The sequence below is a fragment of the Anarrhichthys ocellatus genome, unplaced genomic scaffold (assembly GCF_004355925.1).
Source record: "Anarrhichthys ocellatus isolate YVR2014 unplaced genomic scaffold, GSC_Weel_1.0 scaffold171, whole genome shotgun sequence".
Classification (NCBI taxonomy): domain Eukaryota; kingdom Metazoa; phylum Chordata; class Actinopteri; order Perciformes; family Anarhichadidae; genus Anarrhichthys; species Anarrhichthys ocellatus.
Window position 1 is genome coordinate 197,441 of NW_022280201.1, and position 12,929 is coordinate 210,369.

The 12,929-nt window shown below is 45.8% G+C and overlaps 2 protein-coding genes across 3 annotated transcripts in view; one reads left to right on the forward strand and one right to left on the reverse strand.

The window, feature by feature from the left end:
• The window catches only part of pla2g6 (phospholipase A2, group VI (cytosolic, calcium-independent)), a 17,326-nt gene extending 10,745 nt beyond the window's left edge, over positions 1 to 6,581 (reverse strand). For both annotated transcript variants that reach the window (XM_031878279.1, XM_031878278.1), the window contains exons 1-9: positions 6,502 to 6,581; positions 5,890 to 5,970; positions 5,236 to 5,456; positions 4,401 to 4,610; positions 4,145 to 4,325; positions 3,492 to 3,679; positions 2,843 to 2,939; positions 2,546 to 2,728; positions 1,666 to 1,774 (exon numbers count right to left, since the gene is read on the reverse strand). In XM_031878279.1, the coding sequence (XP_031734139.1) occupies positions 1,666 to 1,774; positions 2,546 to 2,728; positions 2,843 to 2,939; positions 3,492 to 3,679; positions 4,145 to 4,325; positions 4,401 to 4,610; positions 5,236 to 5,450 (1,183 nt within the window). In that variant the 5' untranslated portion in view covers positions 5,451 to 5,456; positions 5,890 to 5,970; positions 6,502 to 6,581. The remainder of the gene's footprint in view (positions 1 to 1,665; positions 1,775 to 2,545; positions 2,729 to 2,842; positions 2,940 to 3,491; positions 3,680 to 4,144; positions 4,326 to 4,400; positions 4,611 to 5,235; positions 5,457 to 5,889; positions 5,971 to 6,501) is intronic.
• A 1,092-nt stretch (positions 6,582 to 7,673) lies between these two features.
• Positions 7,674 to 12,832, forward strand: cbx6a (chromobox homolog 6a). The gene is made up of 5 exons (XM_031878275.1): positions 7,674 to 7,834; positions 8,558 to 8,601; positions 8,721 to 8,786; positions 9,147 to 9,213; positions 10,601 to 12,832. The coding sequence occupies exons 1-5, from the start codon at positions 7,766 to 7,768 to the stop codon at positions 11,780 to 11,782; spliced, it is 1,428 nt and encodes a 475-aa protein (XP_031734135.1). The 5' UTR covers positions 7,674 to 7,765; the 3' UTR covers positions 11,783 to 12,832.
• Positions 12,833 to 12,929: the final 97 nt, after the last annotated feature.

Below are 12,929 nucleotides of genomic sequence, written 5' to 3' on the forward strand. Positions count from 1 at the left end.
TATGGTCACTTCCTGTTCACTGGTTGCATAAAACAAGATGGCGACGGTCACAATGCTGAACTCAAGGCTTCAAAACCAAAGAGAGACGTCACGATGACTACGTCCACTTCTTATAGACAGTTAGTGGACACAAATACAGCCTGAAAGAGCTTCAACCCTCCAGGAGCTGACAAATCGTTCTCATTCTGTTGTTGTTAAAAATCTGTTGAGGATCAGACTTCACTAAAACCTCTCAGTGCTGTGAGTAAACACACACAGGTTGCATTGGAGACAAACCGCCGTAGAAACTGAAGAAAAGGTTGATGAATGTAAGAAAAGAATGATGTGCAGTTGTGTAAGTACACCTGTGATACACCTGGATGCATCACAGGGGGTCAAGTGAAGCCAGAGGGGCAGTGGGGGGGGGGGGGGGGTTCCCTATCCCTGCAGCTTTTTTGAAGAGGGGGGGGGGACTGCGGGGGGAGGGGGGGAGGCACCGCTGGACCCCTACACTACACAGCATGTCGAGCAGTATCTTTCTATTAGGACCTTCCATGTTAACACACACACACACACACACACACACACACACACACACCAGAGAGAACATGAGCCAGCTGTTATTCATTTTCATGCATTTAGACAAAAACATTCTCCTCTTAGCACCGATGAGTGAGGAGGACCATCTGATCAGGAACATATACTCCATGCATCTCTCCCTACAGCTCGCATCACGAGTCAGTGATGTTATGTGTGACGTGAATCACACCGACATGCTTCTCCTCCGTCGCTCTGCAGAGAGTTAATGTGTGAAGAGAGACACTTCTGAACGTCACACCATCAAACGGTCATTATGCAGAAAACACACACAAATAAAAACACACATTTGCAATCTCACACAACACAAACAAAAGTAATAAATTCTACTTTTGTGATTGTGAAATGAATTGTTTTCTAATCACTGACACTGTGTAAGGTAACTTATTATGTTTGCTGAATACTCTGGTGTAGAGAAGTGAAGACGGGAGTAGAGAGGGAGCTCTGGTTTATCTTCAACACACGTTTTCATCCTCTTTCTTCTTTCATTTATTTTATGTTGCTTGTAAAGAGTAAAAGCTTCTCAAAGACACGGTGAATCTAACGTGCTGCTTCCACCAAAGACTTCTGGCTTTACTCTTCACTGATTGGTTCCAGAAACTTTGATCTCACTGGCTATGAAAAACAGAAGGAGGGGCTTATTTCTGCTGTTTTTGACTGCTTTCAGCTCTAAGTAGAGCTGTGTAAAGAGCGGCGTGTTGTCGGTCAGAAACGACACTGAATTGGGTGAAAATAGAGACGTTTAATGTCAGCGGCACGACGAGGAGCCGAGCTTCAGTTCTGCACTCTATGGTGACCTCAAGTCTGGAGAACTGGACCAAACCAATTCCCCCGTGGGGGACAATGAAGCTGATTTGAATCTGAACAAACCACTGAAACGGTGGAACAAACGTAATAAAGTTCAAACTGGCCTGTTGGTTTAAACATCTTCAGCTCCTTAAACTCATCATGTTTGCCTCCTCTTGCTCATCCTCTAGATCCCTCCTCGCCTCCTCGTCTCCTCAGTTTAAAGTTCTCTCTCTCTCTCTCTCTCTCCCTCTCTCTCTCTCTCTCTCCCTCCCTCTCTCTCTCTCCCTCCCTCTCTCTCACCTTTGCTGGTGCGAGCAGCGATGAGTCCAGGTGTCTCTCCCAGGTCGTTGTGGATCTCCACGTCGGCCCCGAACACAATCAGAGCTTTGATCAGCTCCATGTGGTCCATCTGAAGAACAGACGGCCACATAAACAAATGAAATGTTTCTACAGCAAAACCACAACACAAAGGAAAAATAAAACTTCAGATACTCTTCAAGATGAAGACAAATCTGTGGCATTCAGTATATTCAAAAAAATATAAATTTAAATTCTGAAGTAGTCGAAAAAAAAAAATACTTTTAGGGGGCGGAGCCTATACTCATAGAACACGTAACTAACGTTCCTCCAGAAGCCCCGAGAGATGAGGGAGAAAGAAAGCTGGTGATCTGTGTTCTAAGTCCGATCTAAAAGGTTGAAGGTTGCGTCAGGTGAACGTTTCTTCCTCTTGCTCAGCGTCATATTGTTTGTTGTTGTAATGCTCATGTTGGCCACATGAGGCTGAAGTGCACCACTGCACCGTGTGCTAATTACAACTACAAGATGTTTTAATTCTCAATGCTCTCTAATCACACGGCACATCGTATGTTAGCACGTTATGTAAATTAAAACTCACCTGGAAGAAGACATGAAGCTTTTAGACCCGTTTAGAACACGGTGTAGTGGTGCTCTTCAGCCCCATGTGGCCAACATGAGTATTACAACTAAACATTAAGGAAACTATTTTCCACCTGATTCACAGAAGAAAACAAAATTAAGGAACTTAAACCTTTTTGCATCTGTTCTCAAGTAATAAACACGGGAGAGAAGATCACTCTTTTATTCCTCACTGGTGTCCCAGGGCTTCTGTAGAGTCCGCACCTTTGATTAGAATAAAAACAAACGAGAACATGTACGTCACCTTCATGGCGAGGTGCAGGGCTGTGTTTCCGTCCTGGCCCTTGAGGTTGGCGTTGGCCCCGTGGGTCAGCAGCACCATGGCCGCCTCAAAGCGCCCCCTCCTGGTTAGAATGTGGAGGGCGCTCTCTCCGGTCTTACTGAGGTAGTTCACCGCACAGCCGCGTTCCAGCAGCAGGAGACACATCTGGCAGAGAGGAGAGAGGACCAGAGCATTAAGGCATACCTTTCCTCTGGTAGGAAGCGTCTGTTGTCGGTATTTAAACGGCTCATTGTTGATTTGTGACGCAACATTTTTCACCTCAGCAGTTTTGGACCAGTGGAGAGGCGTTCCTCCGTACAAAGAGTCCTCGGCCTGGAGCTGACCCGGGTCTGCTTTGAGGATCTCCTCCACACAGCTGACGGTCAAACACAAAATAAAAGAGGAATGTTATGTACCATCCTAAATATTAACTGAAGAACATCCTCCAATCTGTCCACGGTGGACCGGTCTCTGCCAGAGGATCTGGGTCTGTCCACGGTGGACCGGTCTCTGCCAGAGGATCTGGGTCTGTCCACGGTGGACCGGTCTCTTCTGGACGATCTGGGTCTGTCCACGGTGGACCGGTCTCTTCTGGACGATCTGGGTCTGTCCACGGTGGACCGGTCTCTGCTGGAGTCTGAGCTGAAGGAGTTTCTGGTGAACCTGCATGAGTTCATCTGGTTTCACCAGAATCTGACCAATACATACATCTCATATAACGGGCGTAGAGGTCTATTGGTGAAGAAGACCAAATGCTCTTTAGTGTCATTGAGGGAAACACAGACATCCTCCAGCTCCAGGGACACGGTTCTGTAACTTTGGACACTTCATCAGAGTCGAGCAGAGTCCTGGACTCACTACAAACCTCCAGAAACCATTTAAAAAGAGACAGCTGCTCATCATCGTCCTCACGTTTAACCCTACTCACCCCTTCTCACTGTACTTCATGGCGCTGTGGATGGCATAGCCGGTGCCACCGACGACGTCGCACTTGGCCCCGCCCCCCAACAGAGCTTTGACGGACTCCACGCGTCCCAGGCGGCACGCCACGTGGAGCGGCGTCTCGCCGTTGTTGTTCAGCTCGTTCACCCCCGAACACAACCGCGAGCACATGACCTGAGAGAGAGAGAGAGAGAGAGAAACAGAGAGACAGAGAGAGAGACAGAGACGGAGAGAGACAGACAGAGAGAGAGACAGACAGAGAGACAGACAGAGAGACAGACAGAGAGAGAGAGACAGAGACAGAGAGAGAGAGACAGAGAGAGAGAGACAGAGAGAGAGAGAGAGAGAGAGAGAGACAGAGACGGAGAGAGACAGACAGAGAGAGAGACAGAGAGACTCAAATGGTTGGTGGCTTCAACTTAATGCAAATTAGGTCCGCCATCGTTACTGCATTGCATATTTCTCGCCTCAAATGTTTTCAGAAATACATTTTTAATGTACCGTTTAGCTGTTGGAAGGGTTTTGCAAACAAGCCAAGGTGGCGACGGTGATATCGCCGAACGTCGGGCTTTGAAACATCAGAGCACACACCAATGGGCGACATTCACGACGACCACTTCCTACAGTCTGTGGTCTCACCTGGATGATGGCCGGCGTGTCCTGCTTGGCGGCACAGTGCATGGGAGTCTCCCCGAGCCGGTCTCTGATGTCGGTGCGAGCCTGGCTTTCCTCCAGCAGCTGCCTCACGCACGCCAGGTCACCGCGCTCACATGCCAGGTGCAGCGGCGTCTGACCGGAGGCGTCCCGAGCGTTGATCTGACTGGAGACGGAGAGACGTGGCGTGTTACATAAGTATCTTCCTGGATATCTTTCTCCTGATAATAATTCTTCTTACCTCTGGACATAGTTATGTTTGAGGCACTCTCTCAGGCCCGTCTCCACCGCGATGTGGGCGGAGCTCCAGTCCTGGTGGTTGCGGATGCAGTCGACGATCGGCTGGGCGGTCTCGGCCTTCAGGGGAAGCGTCTCGTAGAAGGGGCGGAGCTTGAGGGCGTATTGGGGGAACCAGTTCATGGCGTCCTCCTCCGACGCCACCTGGAACATCCTGGTTCACAGAGCACAGATTACACCGTCACATGTCATTAAATTTACTTTTTGTATTTACTGTAAATGAGCAAAGACTAATTTTCCAACACTTACATCCACGATACAAATGTCTGCAGATATTAAGAGAGCTTTGACACTTCTCACAATATTACATATTCAATGTTATTTGTGGAAAAACCTTTTGCTTCCAGACGTCTGGTGTTAAGTTGCATGGATCATAATGTTTGATCAGAGTAAAGCTCACAGGCTGTCTGTGAGAAGTGGACGTAGTCGTCATACCGTCTCTCGTTGGTTTGTGGATGTTTTGAATCCTCTAGTTCAGCATTTCACCATCGCCATGTTGTTGTTTTTTGCAACCAGTAAACAGGAAGTGACCATATGTGGACTGAGGAGGAGTGACGTAGAGACGCCGTATACGTCTCTGGTAGAGACCTGTCAATCACCGTGTAGCCCCGCCCTAAAGCATCCCCTGCTTTATGGTCTGTTTGACTCTAAATGGACCATCATGTACTAACACAACATGCCGACGGCGAAATCACCGAACACGAGGCTTCAAAACGTCCACAAACCAACGAGTTACTTCACCATGACTACGTCCACTTCATGATGACATCAGTACTGACCTCAGGGTCACGTTCGGCGTCTCGGGGCACATGAGCAGACAGTCCCACGACTGGTACTGGGTGTTCCTGTACAGGACCATGCGTCCCTCCTCCTTCAGCAGGACTTTGCCTCCACCGCCGTAGTCGGACAGCGGCACGTCCCTCACCCGGTACGGGTTGGTGAAGAGGGTCGACACCGAGGACACGGTGTCCAGCAGCCGGCCCAGGAACTGCATCGTCGCCTGAGAACAAAGAGCAGAAATGGCCTGTTTCGCCTCATGTGAACTTTTAGTTTTTCTACGCTAATACTTTTGTAGGTTTTAAACGAAGGACTTTTACCCAAAACAAGAGTATTTTTTACTCTGTAGTACTGATAATACTTCAATAAAGATGTGAATACTCCTTCCACCGCTGTAACACACAGTCTCTACGCAGCGTTGCCAGTTTCAGCTGAGCGTGTTTTACAGGTTTACATGGGTCACTTGATTTGGTTTATTTATTAAATTGGTTTCTCGTTTTTAATGTTACTGAACTGGAAGCAGGATGAACTTCCATCAGGACCAAGACCTCACAACACAAATGCAGTTTCTTGTTTATTTTTAAAACACGCCCAATAAAATCAAAACCGTGTAAATCTATAACACATCCTACAGGGTGAGGAGGTTCTGCCTCTACCTGATGTAAGAGGAGGTTTGATCTCTGCTCTCCGGATCACAGCTGATCACAGGGTTGTTGTTGTTGTTGTTGACGACCTGCCTGAGGAGAGAAGGCTCACAGAATCAGTCATCCGTTTTTAAAATCACTTCTTAAAAACACTTCTTTTTCAGACTGGCTTTAATGTGATGTCGTCACTTTTCTGTTTTAATTGTATTTGTTGATTTTACTAAATTATTTTATTTCTCAGTTTATTTTTAACGTATCGAGCTTTCTTGTTGTTATTGCTTTTGCTGCTTGTGTCTGTCAATCCACGTGGTGAACTGTTTTTAAAAGGTGGTATATATAAATAAAGTTATTGTTATTATTAACATTTATGAATGAATTATTCGACAACAGGAGCTGCTGCCTCTCAAGAGCAGCATCCGTCACATCGCAGCGGGGTGATGCACTAACGTAACGCTGACGTGACCGTCGTGAAGAGTAAACTCTCGGGTTTCCTGTAACACACCGCTGTAGTGACGGTGCAAACCGGGGCTGGTCCTCGTTATAACGTTAACATATATAATATAGATATAATAGATATAATAGCTAGCAGGTTAAGAGACGCTAATCGCGTTAGCTCGTTCTTACCTGCTGGTTTTTTCTTCCTCTGCGTCGCTTCATTGACTTCTGACGGCGACATCAACAACCACGAGACAGCGTAACCAAACCTGCTACTAATCGTGATTGGCGCGAAGTTGCTCCAATCAGAGCTCGAGGAGCAGACGTGTGCATGATGAAAGGGGCGGGGCGTAATATATAGGAGACGCTCTGTTTATATTTTTTTAACACACATGGGAGAAGTTTGCCTTCAGCCTTTCTGCCATAAATCCTCTGAGTTAGGTTTAGAATTGTATTATTAATAATTGTATTATTAATACAATTAATATTAAAATATAATAATAGAATAATAATAATAATTGTATTATTATTGTATTTTTTCACACTGGAAAGTGTGGAAAACGTCAATGTGATGAAAAATAAAAGGCCTTAAAGTCATTTAAAAAAATGTCTAAAAATCCCACTAGTTGATAAATTAATCATAATATAAGTGAACACAATAAAAAATAGGTACAAATCTAATAAATAGAACATAAATTGATAAATAAATACACTTTACAGACAGCTAGTTGAATAAATACAATAGGAATGATTAAATGTTATTCATGCCCTCAGTGTTATTTAAAATGATGTTTTCATCTTGTTGTCATCTTGTCATGTTTAAAGCACTTTGAATCACAGTTGATTTGTTTGAAAGCTGTTATATCAATTAAACTTGATTTATTGATTGATTGAATATATATTGATTGCTATATAATAGCATAGCCACATATAGTATATATGATAGTATATATAATATATATAATATATGATAGTATATGTAATATATATGATATATATATAATATATAATAGTGTATCAAAAATATATATATATATATATATATATATATATATGATACACTATTATATATTATATATATATTCATAAATAATATAAAATAGCATTAATACATATTGTAAACTCGATGGTTGGTGTGACGCTGCTTGTAATCAATCAGAGAAGAGATGACGAGCTCTTTCGCGGTTCTTTTGCATCCCCATGAGAGTCTTCATCGTTGCCAGGACGACCAAAAGGGGGCTGACCCGGCCACGTGACAGATAGCCGTCTGTGTGTGTGTGTGACAGACGGACAGAGAGAGAGAGGGGGGAGAGAGAGGGACAGAGAGAGAGAGAGAGAGAGAGGGGGGAGAGAGAGGGAGACAGAGACTCACACACAGAGAGAGAGAGAGAGAGGGACAGAGAGAGAGAGAGAGAGACAGAGACAGAGAGAGAGTCTGCTCATTAAAGTAAAGATGGAGCTCTCCTCGACGGGAGATCGTGTTTTCGCGGCTGAAGCTATACTGAAACGCCGCGTCCGTAAGGTGAGCTTGCACGCACCGTCCTTCGGTCCGCAGCCGCGTGCATTTTTTTGATTACCCCGTAGATTAGCACGGCACGGCACGGCTCCAGTCTGTTATGGAGGCCTTTACTTCGCTAGCCGGAGCTAGCTAGAAGCTAACTAGCTCGGTCATGTCGATAAAAAAAACAAGCAAACATCCACACAACGAACAAGGCGGCCCGGCCGATGAGACGATGAGGGCCGGGCTATTGGGCTAGCTAGCTAGCTTTAGCTAATGTAGCTAAAGCCAACAGTAAAAAGGCTGTTTTCTGCTGCAGGTTGCGGATATAAAATATAGTCCCCATAACATAGTCATCATTGCATTTATTTACTGCTACATGAGCCACAGATGATGAAGGACTTCTCATAGTTTATCAGTACAGGATCAGACCCCTATACATCATGGTGGGTTTACCATCTGACGAGACTGGTCCCAGTTTAACCAGCAGGTCCTCCAGCTGCTAGAACCTCATAGTTCAGATCTATACCAGTCTACTATAGTAGAAGTAGTCCAGGCTGTTTGCGACACAAGCAGGATATTTAGGGTTTAAGCTGTAGCTCCTTGCACAGATGATGCTGTTGTAGGATGTAAACATCGTGTGGTGGAGCTTCTATGCAAAGGACTTGAAGTTCAAATAGGACACTTGTCTCTTTTTGTCTGTTTTTATTAATCCACCATGTGTGGTTTTCTTTGTTTTTCCTGCAGGCAAGACTTGAATACCTGGTAAAATGGAAAGGATGGGCCATGAAGTAAGTGCTTCTCTTGACTTAGACTCCAATGGGAATGATCAACCCTCAGTTGTCCTTTCCTAAAGTGAGCTATTTGTTTCCTTGTTGCCTCACGTTGCTCCGCTCTTCATGTTTTTTAGGCACAGCACTTGGGAGCCAGAGGAGAATATTCTGGACGACAGGCTGATCCTGGGCTTTGAGAGAAAGTGAGTTATTTGTACTTTCTTATTTACTACTGTGCCACATTACAACAATCACAACCTGTGGTTTAAAAAGAGCCCACCGACGCCCCGCTCTACACGAAGACAAACACCTCTTCCTCTCGTCACAGCTGATCATCGTCGGATTAATAACAGTAGATCCAAAAGAGACGTTTTCAGAATACTATTCCTAATCCAACACGAGTAAAGCCAGAACATAATGTACATACATCGTCTGCTCGGCTTCAGGTCTTTGGCTCCTAACTTTAACATGTTTCTCTATTTTGTTTATTTCAGTTCTTTTATGCCTTTACTCTACGTCTCCTCCATGTGTTTATAAGTGTCTTTCCTTTTTATTCTCTACAGGGAGCGGGACAGGGAAATGCACGGGCCGAAGAAACGCGGACCAAAACCCAAAAACCTAGCGGCGAAGGTACAGTTTGTAATGTGCATCTCTTGATTTTAACTTCTCAATCTTAAGAGGTATTTCATGGACGCTGCAACACTTTAGCAACGGATGAAAACCCTTCCAGTGTCCTCTCACATGACCCTAACATTTACACCAAAGATATTTATTTATCATTTAGTAAGTCATAGTATTCCAGTTATTGTAGACTTTATTAGTTGATAGATTCCTTCTTCTTGGCTCCGGTAGCAGCACGTTAAAGGAGAGGAAGATGTTAAAGCTCCAACAACAACGTGATTCGATGTTCATATTTTAACCACAGATGTTTACGGGGTTCATAAAACATCATTTTAAGCAGAGTTATGTCACTGATCGTCGCTTAGTGTCAGTATCTAACCTTATAGGACCAGAACAATCCTCCATCAAACAAGGGCGTACATGTCGGGCCACACGCCAGCTTTGTCATTAATGTTAGTTCAGATATACTGTGGGGAATGTTGACTTGTTTTGTTATTCTTTGTCTTTTATGTAAGCACAGACCTGTCAGAAAATATATATTCTAAGAGCCAATTCATTTATATTTTGTAAAATTCATGTTGGCATTACATCACTTTTATTTGTTTTAGTATGACTATATGTAAATATGTTGGCATTTTCTTGCCATTAAGTGGTTGACGAGATCTTTTGTGACTTGGTGGTACTGCCGTAGCCCAGGTTTGTTTAGTACACATGTCGAAGTAGGGTTGCAAGTAGTGGGGTCTACTTATGTTTGGATCCTGTTTAGCTTGTTGTAACGTACAATGATCGAGTAATAACCAATATATGGACATTGGAACATCGCCTTCCGGTCACGTTATGAAGGATCTCTAATGTATCCTTTATTTATCCATTATCTAATAAATACTTCTGTGACTACCTTCTACACACTTAAACGGACACTAGCTGTATGGTCATGAAAATGTGCTTTCAGTACATTTAAGTACATTTATTGGTAAAACTATGTTTGAACCCTGTGGTTTAGCTGTTTTGCAGAACTTGGTAGGTTATTAAATAGCGCTTAATATTCCCAGTAAGCATTGATTTGGTGATTGATGTCTACTCGGGTTAAAGCTGGGATACATTTAGATGGAAAGAGAGATTATTTCAGTTGCATCACTATTTCTATAGCATTTAAATGAGTTATGTCACCATGAAGCGGGTCCTCACCACAAAATAAAATATCGTTGTTGCTTTTGAAACAACTGTCACAAAAACTATTTAACACAGACATCTTGTGACCTGCTAAACACCTAAACCAAGCTTTTCATGGAGAAACAAAATGGGCCAGCTGCACTTCCCTATAGTGCGTAGAAATAGTGGTGAAGGAGGCAGCTTTTCTACAAAATAAAACCTAATTCTTCATCGTCTTCCTCAGACTCGTACTCAGAAAGGAGGTTCCAGCAGCCGAGCCTCAGACGCCCGCCAGACTACGTCACGCTCCTCCTCGTCCACTTCCGGCAGAGCGGCGACTCCTTCCTCCTCCGCCTCGCCTCACTTAGCGTCTTCGTCCTCCTCTACCTCGACCGTGGCACCCTCTCCCAAACTCAACTCCCTGGCGGCCACCCACAAGCTGAAGAAAGACATTCACCGCTGCCACCGGATGTCCAGGCGCCCTCTGCCTCGCTCGGACCCCACGGCGGCGGCCTCCTTCTCCGGCTTCCCCTCCCGCCTGCACGTCTCGCCCTTCTCCGAGACCGTCCGCATCCTCAACCGCAGGGTCAAACCCCGGGAGGTCAAGAGAGGTCGGATCATCCTCAACCTGAAGGTCATTGACAAGCCGGGGAGAGGCGGCGCGTCTGCGGGCGGAAGGAATATTACGACGGGACGCCAGAACATCCCGTCTCGCAATCGCATCATCGGGAAGAAGGGAGGAGACGCTCCCTATAGACCTTTCCAGCCGCCTCTGAAGATGCTGGGCTTCCCCATGTACGGGACACCGTTTGGGCTTCAGTGTGGAGGCCCCGTGTCCAGCACAGGGGCCAGGAACACCGACTCTACTCCCTCCTCCCAGTGCCGCTCGCCTCCGTCTCCTTCCAGCTCCACCCACTCTGTAAGAAAGTCCAACACCACCGCCTCAGCTGCTGCTCAGTCCTCACCTTCCGGCGAGGCCGCCAAGTCCAGTGGACCTCCCACAGAGACCCAGAAGAGCCAGAGCGCCAAGCCAGCTGCTACTTCTCCGTCCTCACCATCATCTTCCTTGGAGGAGGACGACGACAGTCGGACGACCCAAGAGGGAGGCAGGAAAAGTCCTCGCCAACGCGGGGCTAAACGTCAGCTGCCCGCCGCCGCCTCCGTTTCCACCGGAGACCAGAGCTCCGCCCCCTCCGAACCACAAAAGGTGCCCGCCGAGGGAGACCCCAACTGGCACCCTGAAATGGCACCGAGCTGCAAGGACGTGGTGGTCACCGACGTCACCACCAACCTCGTCACCGTCACCATAAAAGAGTTCCCCTCCCCCGCCTCCCCCTCGTCTGCTCTTGGCCCCGAAAACGCCCCCTCCCCTCCCCCCGACGCCACCACCTCCGACGAACCCCCCCCTCCTCCCACCAAGCCATAGGAGAACCAGACGTCATGAAGTCGATGATCTCCGTTTGATGATGGAAGTAAATATCGCGCCAGTGTTGCCACTTCAGCCCTCTGAAGGTGTGTCCATGTTTGTGTAGCGGCGTCGTCTACTATTCAGCCATTGAAGAGGGGAATAAAGAACGTTTTCTTTTTTTAAAGAAGTTGTATACATTTGAAAGCGGGCAGCTAATACGCCCTTAAATTGCCATATTTTGTCCACTTGCACAGGCTGTTGTTGACCTTCAGGTGTTCTGCCATTTTCCTGCCCCCCCCCCCCCTCCCCCCCTCTAGTATCATTGGAGGTCCAGCTTGTTAAAGATATAAGAGGTGATGTGTTTTTGCACTTAACACAGTTGGACTCCTATGTTGCATCAATACAGCGAGGTAAATGCACGTGACTGCATCGAAGAAAAACGACTTATTTTATGTTCATCAGTTGGTTTTTTTCAAGGCCTTTTATCCTCTTGACTACATATACGTACAGTATGAGTAAGTATTTATATGCACGCACAACCTTTATAAGCTGCAGAAGAAAATACGTAAACAATAGTTTTCACGTCTTTGTTGTGCTTAACGTCTTTCTCTCCGCTGCTTGCTCTGTTTTTCCTCACAAACCCGACGCCTTCTTTAATCTGTCGCGTCCAACAAGACGTCTAGAAGGTCTGTCAGCTGAACTCAGATCAGACTGAAGCCACAAACCAAATGCAGCTAATGAAAACAGTGTGTTGGAGCTTTGAGCTCGCTATCCAGATGATGGACTTGATTAGTTTGTCTCTTTACCGTCCACGTAGAGCAAAACGGATTCACTTCCTGGTTAGTTCCTTTACAGGTTTCTGGTCAGTTTAGCTTCAATAGCATGTAGCATGGTTCAGCCCACAGAGCAAGAGGAACTGAGCCAGGACAAATGTTGGTTAATAGTGGTGTAACGGACCGTAGTTGATCCGTACTGACCCCCCTCACAGTTCTATGTTAACCATCAGAGTGTAGATAAAGTTTTACTGACTCAGTAGAACATGTTTCTAGTCTCTGATCATGTTTCATTGTAAACAACCAATCAGTGTTTAAAGCAACAGGAGGAGAGCTAGTAACGTCAGCAGCACCGCTAACGGCTAACCAACAGGAGGAGAGCTAGTAACGTT

Bases quoted from the DNA above. Each gene is read 5' to 3' on its own strand.
- cbx6a (XM_031878275.1), top strand. From the start codon at position 7,766: ATGGAGCTCTCCTCGACGGGAGATCGTGTTTTCGCGGCTGAAGCTATA. The intron at 8,602-8,720 runs GTAAGTGCTTCT...CATGTTTTTTAG, and splicing joins TGGAAAGGATGGGCCATGAA to GCACAGCACTTGGGAGCCAG. The intron at 9,214-10,600 runs GTACAGTTTGTA...CGTCTTCCTCAG, and splicing joins CCAAAAACCTAGCGGCGAAG to ACTCGTACTCAGAAAGGAGG.